Source organism: Lissotriton helveticus, chromosome 3_1 (assembly GCF_964261635.1).
Source record: "Lissotriton helveticus chromosome 3_1, aLisHel1.1, whole genome shotgun sequence".
Taxonomy (NCBI): Eukaryota; Metazoa; Chordata; class Amphibia; order Caudata; family Salamandridae; genus Lissotriton; species Lissotriton helveticus.
Window position 1 is genome coordinate 858133655 of NC_136061.1, and position 12925 is coordinate 858146579.

At 47.1% G+C, this 12925-nt stretch overlaps 1 protein-coding gene across 1 annotated transcript in view; it reads right to left on the reverse strand.

The window, feature by feature from the left end:
* Positions 1-12925, reverse strand: part of MRPS15 (mitochondrial ribosomal protein S15) — a 177206-nt gene that overhangs the window by 115767 nt on the left and 48514 nt on the right. Inside the window, exon 3 of the mRNA XM_078681206.1 lies at positions 5724-5799. Within this exon, the coding sequence (XP_078537332.1) occupies positions 5724-5799 (76 nt within the window). The remainder of the gene's footprint in view (positions 1-5723; positions 5800-12925) is intronic.

Genomic DNA, 12925 nt, shown 5'->3' on the forward strand with positions numbered 1-12925 from the left:
CACTTTTCTAAAGGCAATATATATAACTGTATGCCATGGGTCTGAGATCATGTGGAACCAGACTAACGTTTTATAGCAAACTGCACCTTGTTTGGCGGACATCAAGACAGGGCCAGTTTTCCATGTTAATTCATACTTGCAACCGCAAGAAGGCAGACAGCTGCAGCTCTGGTCATGTCCTTACATTGTGTCAACAGTGTGAGAGAATGTTACTCCAGGCCACAGCTCTGGGAGGCACAATAGGCAAGCGCGGATGCAGATACTCATGTCTGTTGGTATGTACATGCTAAACGGAATACTGACCTGCTGAGAAGTGCCAAATAGTACAAATGAACATTCAAAAGATGGTCACTCTCTGTTACTATCTCAATAGCAATGTATCGAGGGGGAGGAGGCAGATAGAACATCTAAAAATATGGCAGTACTTCATTCCCTTAAAATAAGGGAAGGGGGGAGCTAGAAGGAGCGGTGATCCATTCAGCTTCCTATCAGTACTTCAAAATCAATGGGGAATGGATCACTTGTACCTGCCACCAGGGTTCACTGGGTCCTATCTGTCACTTTAGAAAACCCTCATTCACGTAAACAGGTCGTATGGCGGTTTATCTTGGTTCTCCGCCTTTCTTAGGTATGTGACAGCATCATCATGGGTCTCTTTTTTGTATGCTTCCTCCACCTGGAGGGAACCACTGGTTTTTACAGTAGTGATCAGATATTGACGGTAAGTGAGGGGTGCTCTCGTTATGTGTGAGATTTAAAAAGTGATTCTCATACTACCTAAAAATAATACTTTTATTCCCTCCGGTTTATAAGACTGGTTAAAAGGTGAAGATTGTGCAGAGGGGGACTAATTATGAATCCACTACATTGTTATTGTCCAAAATCGATGGTCGACATGTTTCAGCCCTTTCAATGCCCTTGAGAGGTCATTGGGCTTTCTCAGGACCTAAAAATCAGAGTGTGAATGGGTATTGTCCGATTCAAATCGGTGTCAGAGTATGTGCTCTGAGGTACATTTCAATGGTACCTAAAAAAGTCGGTAGTGCCTTATGGAAGTCCCAATTCGGGCTTCTACGGGGCTGCTGACCATGCAGTGCCTGCTCCTCTGCAGGTTGCACCACTTGTGCTGGCGCTGTGGTCAAGATCCTGGCATTTTGGTACTGCCATGTCGACTTGGCAACTGCACCCACTTGCCAGGCCCTAACCTTCCCTTCTCTTACATGTTATTCACACCTAAGGTAGGCCCAAGGTACCACTGTGGGCAGGGTGCAGTGTGTGTGAAAGGTAGGACATGCCCTGATGTGTGTGGCACTTCCTGATAGTGAAATACTGCCAATTTCGTTTTTCACTAAGCATGGGCATCCTGTAAGAGGACCTCTAAGTCTGGTCAAAGAAGGCTGGGAGAAAGCTCCCTGTAGACCTCCCAGGATGTATATAGCTACATGCCGGCCTTTAGGAACCAGACTAAGCGCTTCAGGCAACTTGCTCAGGTGAATCTGGAAGCCAAGGAGAAATGAAACGGTGGTATGATCAGAATGCCACTCTGATCGAGTTTCAGCCTGGTCAAAAAGTGTGGATCATGGCCCCAGTGAAGCCTTGTGCACTCCAAGATAAGTGGACTGGGCCATTTGAGGTAGTGGAGCGCAAGAGTAAAGTCACCTACCTGGTGGACTTGAAGTCTCTAAAGAACCCTTTGTTGGTCCTGCATGTGAACCGCCTTAAGCCCAATTTAGAGAGGTCTAAAGTGAGCATGCTCCTAGCGACAGATGCTGGAATGGAGGAGGAGAATGAGCCTCTTCCTGACCTCCTGTCTGCTAAGGAACATGATTGGTCAGTGGATGGTGTAACACTCTCCCCCGCCCTGACTCCTGAACAGCAGAGTGACTGCCGCCAACTGTTGGGACAGTCTGTTGCTCTGTTCTCCCTAAGCCCTGGTGTCACTCAGTGGTGTGTCCATGATGTGGACAGTTCTCCTGTAAAGCACAAAATTTACAGAGTGACTGACCGAGTCAAGGCTTGCATCAAGGAGGAGTTCTCCAAGATGTAAGCGCTAGGGGTGATTGAGCCTTCTAACAGCCCTTGGGCCAGCACAGTGGTCTTGGTCCTAAAGGCTGCAGACCCGGTGCCACGCCAGTGCTCCGGTTGTATGTGGACTACTGAGGGCTCAATTCAGTCACCAGGACTGATGCACACCCCATCCACAGAGCTGATGAGGTCATAGACCAGTTGGGAGCTGCAAAGTACCTCAGAACGTTGACTTAACGTCTGGGTACTGGCAGATTGCCTTAACTGATAGGGCAAAGGAGGGGTCAGCATTTTCAATGCCAGAGGGGCACTACCAAATCCAGGTGATGCCCGTTGGGTTGAAGAATGTCCCCGTCACCTTTCGGAGGTTGGTCAACCAGGTGTTGGCTGGACTGGAGGATTTCAGTGCCACCTACCTGGAAGACATAGCAGTGTTCAGTGCCACTTGGGAGGAACATCTGCACCACCTCTGGGAAGTGCTGGAGGCTCTGAAAAGGGCAGGTCTCACGATCAAGGTAAGCAAGTGACAGATCGGGCAGGGTTCCGCGGTGTACTTGGGACACTAGGTAGGGAGCAGCAAGGTGGCGCCCCTACAGCCCAAGATTTATACCATTCTGGCTTGTGAACCCCCCCCAAAACCCAAACAAAGGTGGGAGCCTTCTTAGGACTCACCGGGAATTACAAGAGATTTGTCAAGGGGTATGGCACCATTGTTGCCCCATTGACAGAGCGGACTTCCAGGAAGCAGCCCAGGAAGGTGAACTGGACTGATGCCTGCCAAAAAGCTTTTGATGCCCTGAAATCTGCCATGTGCACAGCGCCCATGCTCAAGGCACCCAACTTCTCACAGGAATTTGTGGTGCAGACAGATGCTTCAGAGCATGGTGTGAGGGCTGTGCTCTCACACCTAAATGAGGAGGGCCTAGACCAACCTGTAGCCTTCATTATGAGGAGGTTACTTCCACAGGAACAGAGGTGGAGAGCGGTTGAGAGTGAGGCTTGTGCTGTGGTCTGGGCACTGAAGAAGCGGAGGCCCTACTTGTTTGGGACTCACTTCTGAATTCAGAAAGACCACTGGCCCTCAGATGGTTGATGCAGATGAGGGGTGAGAATCCAAAGTGAGGTGGTCCATTTCCCTACAAGGGATGGACTTCACAGTGGAACACCGCCCTGGTACAGAACACGTCAATGCTGACGGTCTGTCCAGACCTTTCCGCCTTAGTGAAGAGAACTCCCAAGAGGGTAGTAGTTCTACCCACAATTCAGTTGGAGGGGACACGTGTTAGACCTGGCATCAATGGCGTCGGTTTCCCCAGTATTTTTGCCTTTACCTCCTGTGTTTTTGCTGTGTGTTGGACTTCATTTTGCTGGTCTAGATGCGTTGGGCACTTTGCCACTCCCGTTCATTGCCAAAGTGCAAGTGCTTCCTTTGTAAATTATTGTTATGGATTGGTGTTTCCATAATTCTCTTATTTGAATAACTAGTCAGTCCCGAGTACAGTGTTCTGTGTGTGACCAGGGCCTGTAAATCAAATGCTGCTAGTGGGCCTGCAGCACTGATTGTTTCACCCACATAAGAAGCCTGTAAATGTAATTCACATCTGCCACTGCAGTGCTTGTGCGCAGTTTGGTACTGCCATGTCTACTCGGCAAGTGCACCCACTTGCCAGGCCCTAACCTTCCCTTTTCTTACATGTTAGTCACTCCTAAGGTAGGCACAAGGTTCCCCTGACAGGGTGCAGTGTATGTGAAAGGTAGGACATGCCCTGATGTGTGTCGCATGTCCTGATAGTGAAATACTGTCAATTTCGTTTTTCACTATTGTAAGGTGATCTGTCCCCTCAGGATAGAATAGAGAGTTTGCTTATAGCATCCTATAAGCCTAACTGCCCAGGGGACCAAGATAGGAAAACAAAGCTTGATATGCCAGAACTCAGAATGTTAAGATGCATCTTTTAGTGAGGGTGATCTTTAAAATCTGGGTTTGAAAATACCACTTTTAGAAAGTAGTTATTTGCTTGCCTAACCATCCATTGTGCCTCTGCTAGGTTGTGTATTGAGTGTCTGACTTTGGAGTGACAGGGGCTGGGGGTGTGCATTCTGTTCAGAGATCCACTTGGGGGGGTGTACCACTCCGAAGTAGGAAATCACTGCACCGATTCCGACGCAAGTCCTGCTATGCAGCTGCAAGAACCACGCATCGTCCCAGATCGTCGCTTCGCATTGAGGCGCCCGGTCTAGCGCATTGTTGGGAGATGCCGTAAGAAACCGACGCATCACCTGCGCGCGCAGTAAGAAACTGACGCATCACCTCCTCTCCGGTAAGAAGGAACCGACGATTCACCTTCCCTGAGTGCAAGGAACCGACGCATCACCTTACCTGCTACTCTGTTTGTTTGTGTGCACGACGCATCCGAGGTACTTTGTATGAAAAGTGGTGCATCTACAATTTGCTTTGAGCTGAACTATTTCTACCATTTGAAAGTCATATTTTTATTACAGTATTGTGGATTTTTTGCTGCTTTGGTCATGTTTGGTTTAGATAAAGATTACTTATTTTTTTTTTCTAAGCTGGTGTGATGTCCATTTGTAGTGTTTTCACTGTATTACTGTATGTGCGCACAAATTCTTTACACACTGCCTTTGAGATAAGCATGTCTGCTCATGCCAAGCTACCAAGGGGGTGAGCAAGGGTTATTTTAGAAGTGTATCCCCCTTACCCTGACTAGGAAAAAGGGTCCCTAATTGGACAACGGTGCAAACCATTGCCAACTATAGACCCCCATTTCTAATATACATTTTGCAAGATATATAAGTAATTATTAGCCGGTCTCACAACCAAAAGCACAATTAAGCTTAATTGGTTTGCTTAAGGCCTTGGTTATGCAATTAGCTCATGTAAGAGCACAACTTTGTTATATTTAGCCCAGTCACCACAACTGGCCACAGCCACCGCCAAAGGATGCTTCTAGAATTTCTGCACTGACCAGACACACGACATTTACACTCTGAGAACCCTCGGACCCAAGATTCCCCACTTAAAAATATGGGCTTAGCCCCATACAGTTCAGCTATATGTAGACTGCAGTATTAGATGTAGGCTCTCAAAGAACCAAATCCTTCTTCACTTTAGTACTGGTTTCTTGGTACACTGCTGAAACACCAAAACTGGGAATGGCCTTGTATCTCATATAGTTATGTGTGTGGGCCGCACAGCTTTCACGCGACTCAATGGTCAATGAAAGTTCAGTAACGAGGTATTGTGTTCTCATTTGTAGATCACAATAATTTTACTTCTGGAGAAGAGTTCAGCTTTCTTTATTATTATAGTCATGAATTTCTAAATTCTTTCCAAATGTATTTTTTAAATTATTGTACACCAAATTCTAGTGTTGGAGATATTGATTACTTTTGAGAACTGATCACTTGTTAGCAACCGTGGATTCTGCTCAAAACTTCCGGGCAGGGGTCGGAGGTGTGGAAAGACTGATCATAGATCAAAGTCTATATAGCTAGGTCTATATAGTCGAGAGCAGTTACTATTAACAACTCTCATAACTATGGCACAAGTCAGTTTTAATGGTGTGGTCGTCAAAGGAGAAGACGTCCTTCTTGCACCTATAATTTAACTCTGAAGAGCGTCCAAGGACTGAGATAATCTGTAAACAGTTATCTAGTTCATAATAACGTATACTTACGATTCCGCAATTTTTACAGCAGCGTAATCTTTCTGTAGACTTGTTGGAGGCAGGTCATCCAGCTGGCTTGGAAACTCTGTAAAACATAATTGATGGAAACAGATGAACCGACGAAAGACACACAAAGGAGGAGGCCCTAACTGACAAACCTGTTAATGCACAATTAAAAACTGTCAGAGCAAATAACTGTTGATATGATTTGATGACAGACGATGTTTTTTCAACTGGCATAGAGATATAGTTGCCGAATTGTCAATCTTATCAAATTAGCACCTTTGCTTTACCTTTAATTCACTTAACTCACGGGATCACATTTCTGCCCTGGGCCATAAATTAAACACTGCTCCAGAAAAGCAGTTGCACAAAGATACATAAATGAACTCACCATTCAAGGGTCAAAAGGCAACTCCTAATAACGTGGTATTTTCACGGGCGCTTACATTTATAGAGTCACTAAATTCTAAGAACATATATTAGAACTGTTAGATCGAGTTTATGTGCCACCATAGAAAACGTTGATTTGTTTTCCAATTTAACTAGTCTCTGGCAAATGATTCAAACGTGTGTAAGGATTACTTTACCAACACAGTAACTAGAATTTTTTTCAGAATAAAAATAGGTGTGTACATGGTTCAATTTGCCCTGAGTTATACAACACATCTCTTCACCTGAGAATGACCAGCAGGTTCAAAGTGCAAGTTAAAGTCAAATAAATCTTTATTCAGATTATTCAAATCCATAAAAGACAAGTAAAGAAAACAGAATACACATTTGTATTACACACAAATATAACATCTCATGATTCCAAATAAACACTAAAATGATTTCAATGCAAAAACAAGTATAAAATGGAATGGACACCAATAAAATATTCATAAAATACATCAGAATAAAACATGGATTCACAAAAAAATAATAATCACAATAGGGTATACAATCGATTTCTTTTCTCTCTCTCTCTCTCTTTAAAATATGCATGTTAACACATTTAGATATTTCATAAAAGAGCATAAATGTACAAAATCCGCAATCTCTACCTTAAAGGCAGAGTCTAAACAGGATTGTTATACAGGCATCCTTAATCAATTTCATAAGCCAAGCTATCATACATACATAGTGACTTTATTTTGTTGATCGCACGAGTAATAAAAGTTGACAAGGCATGACAGATGTCATCTGGGTCAAGAGTACACACAAATGTATAGGCTTCCTGATGGAATAAAAACATCTCTGATAAAAACAGGGATCATATAAAACTCTTTCTAGTATCACAATAAGACTTACAAAAGAGAATTAAGTGCATTGTAGATTGGGCATTTTGGCGAGTTTTTGGACCACACATCTTTTAGGGAATGCAACAAGTTGATGCAAAATACCCATTCAAAATCTAGTAAGGTAGAATCTCTTCTGTACATCAGTGACTTTTATCAGATACATAGGAATAGGAAAGTGATTTATTAGTGCAAACTAAAAACCAATGGCGTCTTGGCGCTTTTGAAACGGGTATAGCTACAGATCTGATAATTCCTACAAATACTCTGATGTCTCCTAGTACTGAGAGAAGAGCCTGGTTTTCAAGGCCTTTCTATATGCAAGTAGAGAGGGAGCAGCTTTTAGTTGTTCCAAAGGTAGGCTATTCCAAAGCAGGGCTGCGGTCCTGAAGACCCTCTTCCCACCCTGGGTTGTCCCCCTAAAAGGGGGACTACCAGGTTCATAGCTGAGCCTGAGCAAAGCGTCCCCCTTGGGATGTACCATTTGAGCTTATCTTTGATCCGAGTTGGCCCCAATCCTTGCAATGATTTGTAGGCCATGCAGAGAGCCTTGAGCCGAACACGTTGTTTAACTGGGAGCCAGTGGAGTTTCCTAATGGCTCCCCCAGCAGATTCAAATTTAGGGTTTTTAAAGAGAAATCGTGCAGCTGCATTCTGCAGAATCTGAAGCGTATTCATAGAGCGTGAGGCAAGATTAAGATATAGGCTATTACAGTAATCGAGCCTTGAGAGTACCAGTGTGATAAGTACTCTTTTAAAAAGCTCTGGTGGCAGGAATTTTTCAATCATATTTACAAGCCTCACTTGGTCTTTAAGCCCTAGTTCCTTGTCTAGTAGGAAACCCAGATTTGTAACTTTATTTATTGGCTCAGAAAGAAGGCATAACTCAGGAGGCCACCATTCCGGTGTCCAGAATGAAGGGTTGTTGCCAAAGATGATGACCTCTTTTTTGGCAGCGTTCAATATAAGTCAATTGTTGTCCATCCACTCGCTTACATTGCTCACGCAAGTTCTGAATGCAGATCCAGAGTTGAACACAGACCTACCATGGGTGAATCCGCTGTTATTTCTTTTAACTTCCAGTCAACCCCCTTTATATAGAGAGAAAAGAGGAGGGGGCTAGAACGCAGTCCTGCCTTATCCCTCTGGTAATTTTAAAGCTTGGGGTACATTCTCCCTCTAACTCAAATCTCATGCGAGCAGTTAGAGTGGCATACATCTGGGACAGGAATGATACTATTTTCACTGTAGTGCCCATATCGACCAAAGTCTTCCACAATTTGGCATGATTAACGCAATCAAAAGTGCTGCTTAGGTCAGCAAAACAGAGATCTACATTTTCCTGCTTAGCTGCTGTGCATTTGGAAATTAAGAGAGGAATGTTTATGCACTGTGTATCAATATCTTTCCTAAACCATACTGGGAGTATGTTTAAATAAATTGTTTTCGGCCACCCAAGAATCATATCCATCGAAAATAATTCTCCCCAAAAGCTTTGCAGATGAATCTAAAAGCGATATCGGGCGATAACACTTGGCGTCTCCCATGTCCCCCTTTTGAAAAATAGGGACCATTATAGATTTGGTCCAAATGGATGGAATAGGCCCTTTCGCCGCAGCATTAGACACCTACATCAAGATTGGTACCCACACTGCTCAACAAGATTTAAAGGTATCTACAGGGACCCCAATGGGGCCAGGGGCTTTACTGGTGGATGACTTTTCAATAGCAGTTTCCACCTCAGTTAGGCGAATTGCCTGAAGGGGAATTGGTGTTAAAGTGTACAATTAATACCCTCAGTAATAATAGATTGATCATTCGTGGGCTAAATCTACCTTCAAAATGACTTATCCAGTCCATGGGGAAATTAAAGCCTCAATTCTCAGGTCTGTGTTGTTTTTAAGAAATGGGGAATTAATTATAATCCAGAATAATAAAGTACTCTCTCGAGTTACCACGGCCTGCTCTAAGCTTACCCACGCCTGTTCTTGCAATACTTTTCTTTTTTTGCTTGTTGTCCGCTTATAGTTCAATAAAAGTAACTTCACTTCCTTTTTATCCCTCAGTGTTCGCTGAATGGCCTTTTTGGGTTTCGCCTGCCGAAGGCTGCGCTCTGCGCAGCTCTTCAGCGCAGGTGAAATCCTATGTCGACAATAAGCACTTCGGGAACGTCCCCCGGCTCTCATTGGCTAGCTCCATAAATGGAGGCTAGCCATTGGGTGCCGGATCTGTCCGTCAAGGCCGGACCAGATTCGGGGGCGTTCCCGAGATTTTTTCCCTGGGCGGAGTTTCGTTTTTTCCCCGTTCCCTCCCCTTTCACTGAAAGTGATTTCAGATGCGCTGTCCATTCCCGCCCCCCTCCGTGTGCCTCCCCGCCCCCGCTGTCCTGTGCACGTTTCCCGCCTCCCTCCCGCCGTCCGTGTCCTCTCCCGCCCCCCCTGTCCTCTCCCGCCCCCCTCCCGCCGTTCGTGTCCTCTCCCGCCCCCCTCCACGCCCACAAATCCTCAAAATCCGGAAGCTTGTGTCCGCCATTTTCTCTCCTTGCAGTGAAGGTAAGCCCGTGTTTGTTTCCCTCCGTGCCTTCTTCCCCCTGTCCGTTTCCCGCCCCCCTCCCGCTCTCCGTGTATTTTGTTTCCCTCCGTGCCTTCTTCCCCCTGTCTGTTTCCCGCCCCTGTCTGTTTCCCGCCCCCCTTCCGCTCTCCGTGTATTTTCGCTGTCTGTGTCTCCCCCTGTCTGTTTCCCGCCCCCCTCCCGCTCTCCGGTGTGCCCCGCTCTGAAATCATGCTAATGTAACGCCAACCCCTTTCGTATACAAGTTCTACTGTATCTATTCTACTGCTGGGCCGCGATTCTACACCCTTGTGGCCCGGTTCCACTGCTTCAAAACTACGCAAATACAAAATGTATGGTTTGGTACACAGGCTTGGGAATTTCTCTGTAAAGCAGCAGGGGGCTGTGTGAGTTTAAGCGTCCTGTTTGGGTGGGCGTGCCTGTTATGTTGGGCGTGTCCTGTATCGAAGTGCGGGGGCTGCTTCAAGGGAATTATGAAGTCAAGGGCGGGGAGTCGTTGGGTGAGTAATGCAGCGAGGGCGGAGCTCGGTCGTCGAGGCCCTGCCCGCTCCGCGGGAGCTCCGCCAGCCCTGCTGCTCTGAGAGGCGGTGGCAGTACCAGCGCGAGCCCCGGCGGAGGCAGCGCGAGCCGGGAGCTACGGGGTGCTGGGGCTCCAGAAACGGGACTGCGGGAGCTGCAGCTGGGGAAGTCGGCCGTGGCTCATGGACCCGAGCCATGGGCAACACGGCGCACAAGACCCTGCCAGGTATGGGGCAGGGCGGGCAGAGAGGCACACGCGTGGGTACCTCCTGGTCACTGGAGTACCAGATCCCACGGGACAGTGCCCGGGCAGGCCTGTGCCATCCGGGGGACCCTTCAGCGAACCGGGATGTAGAGCGTCCTGCCCACCGCGAAAGGTGCAACGGTGGCTTCTCCTTCCCGTGCAGTCCGAACAGGGTGCGACCCTGGGGTGCTAGGGATGTTTGCGCTCGGCTGGTCCTTCAGAGTGTGTGGGCTGGGGTCGGTCGTCCTCTGCCAACCCTTTTGCTTATCCGGCTGGACCCCCTCACTGAAGTCTGTAGCGCGGGGTGTCGGGTGTTTATTATAGTGCATTTGGTATAGATAGGAGTGTCAGCCTCGGTCCCCTCCTCTCCACAGCTTTGAGTGAACAGTGTGTACTCTTGGGCAGGGCTCGTATGTGAGTTTCGGTTTTGCACGACTGGTTTATGTTCGCTGCTGTGCTCTAATGGTGTGTTGAGTGATGGTGAGAGGGTGCGGGCAGTGTTTGCTGCGCACATCACGCTTACTTATTCTCTGTCCGAACTCACGCATGTAGTGTTACTTTTACCAGTACTGTCGTCCAAAGGCGTGTGAGTTGAGGATACCTGAATTTTGTTGGATAGCAGTGATGTCGGTTTTCTGTACAATTTGACTTCCACTCCCTTGTGACACGTTCCACCTGCGGGTTGATTTATTTGCCCTCTTTTGGTGCGATTGGCAGGTGTGATGTGCGGTTTAATCCAATGTCCTTTTCGGTAAATGCCCCAGGCCGAGTGACTGGCTCCCCGCAAAGGCTCGAGATGGCAGGTGCACGTGGTGCTAGGGTGCCGTGCCGGTGCTCTGTCTTTGTATAGTCTGTGGTCCTCAAAAGAGGCACGCGTGTGCCCCGGTGCCTCTCTTCTCCCCTGCTGTTCGCATGTGTTTGTGGACGGCTGCTTTTGTTAGCCATCCTTGTGGCCTCGCCAGGCGGGCGTGCTTTTCGTTTTGTCTGCTTTGGATGGCGGGTGGGGGGCTCAGGGTGGCCTCGTCTTCCTGTCTTCTTCCGCGGAGCTGGGAAGGAGAGCGAACAGAGACACTGAGAGGCGTGTTTGTGATAAGGTTTTTAGTCTTTCTGTAATGTATATCTGATAAGTATATCCTAGCACTTTCGAATGCTGATTATGTTTTTTTGCACTATGTTGGGCGTTTCTATGTATGTGTCGCCGTGAATAGCTCCAGCCTCCAGGTCAGATATTTTGCTGACTGCTGTCTGCATCTTTTGTTAAGGGGGACTGGAAGCCTACATTGAAGCGATGGGCGGGGCCTAGTCCTCAAGGTCAGTGTTTCTATATATTTCTTTCACTGGGTGTACTTGCGCTGTCAGATCCTTTACTGTTGGTCTGAGGAGTATACTGGGTGGGGAACGAGAACAAAGATGTTTGCCGAGGATCACACAACTGAGTGAAACAGAGGTGCCCTTATTTGAAAGAAGTTTATTTCACTATGTTAGAATCCTGTATATGAATACCAATGTGTACATTTGTGCTGCGAAGCGATGAGTGGGACTGCGACCCCCAACTTTGACCAGATTTGATCCCAGGCGCAACAGCAAACTGCTCCAGGCTGGGCATGTTTTGATACTTGTGTGAATCGTCTGAGTTTTAGATCCATCCATATAACTCGTGCACCCAGCACTGACTATCCCTATAGGGCTTACTGAAAGTGACGGCAATTCCTAGACGTGGGTTTTAACTGTGCGGCACCGGTCACAATTGTGCGGCACCGCTCTACTCGGGAGCAGAGCTGCTTTGATAGGCTAACACAATGCAGACATTTGTCGGGTGTAAGCTGCAGCTTTAACGCAGCACGGCAGGCACTGCCGTGCTCTTTCAGTTCCAAGCGCTAGCACAAAAGGCACTTTGTTGTGTAATACAAATATTCCTGGAATTACCTTTCTAAAAGGGGACCCGGTGTGCATAGCGGCACGCAAACCCCCGCCCCAGCCGCTTTATAAACATTCATTATTGCTACTGTGCTATCAGTCACGATTTGCACCATGTCGGCGCTTTACCGTCCAGATATTATTAGAAAAATATCAGCTCGTGTGGAGCCTGCTAATGGGAACTTTCCTGCCTGAGTGGGCCTGCTTGAGTAGATGGTTTCAATTTAAGGAGTCGGTCTGCTTACCGTTCTTATGCAGCCCCACCCCGTTCTAAAACTAGTATTCTTTTTATTTTGGCCAGTCCTATAGGTCTCTGTAAATTGAATGGTCGCCTAGCGCCAAAACAAAAACAAGCGTGTAGTGCGTCCAGCAGCCACAGTGGCCTTTGTTCTTCGCCAGCGCACGTAGGCATGCTCTTTTTGGGGTCTGCACAATGGGACCTGCGACAGCTGGGGAGCCTCCTTGGACCCCACTGACACATAGTGTGTGGTACTAGAACAGGCCTGGGCACGTGCGCCCAGCCCATTTACCTCCATACACCCACCCATCACGGGTGGGTGTATGGTGTGGGTTACAAACAGGCAGAACACTAGAACTACAAGAAGGAAAACAAGCATTTACAATGCAACGGTTTCGCCTTTGGAAAAGTTAGAGCTATTGGCAATGTAAATGACAATGCC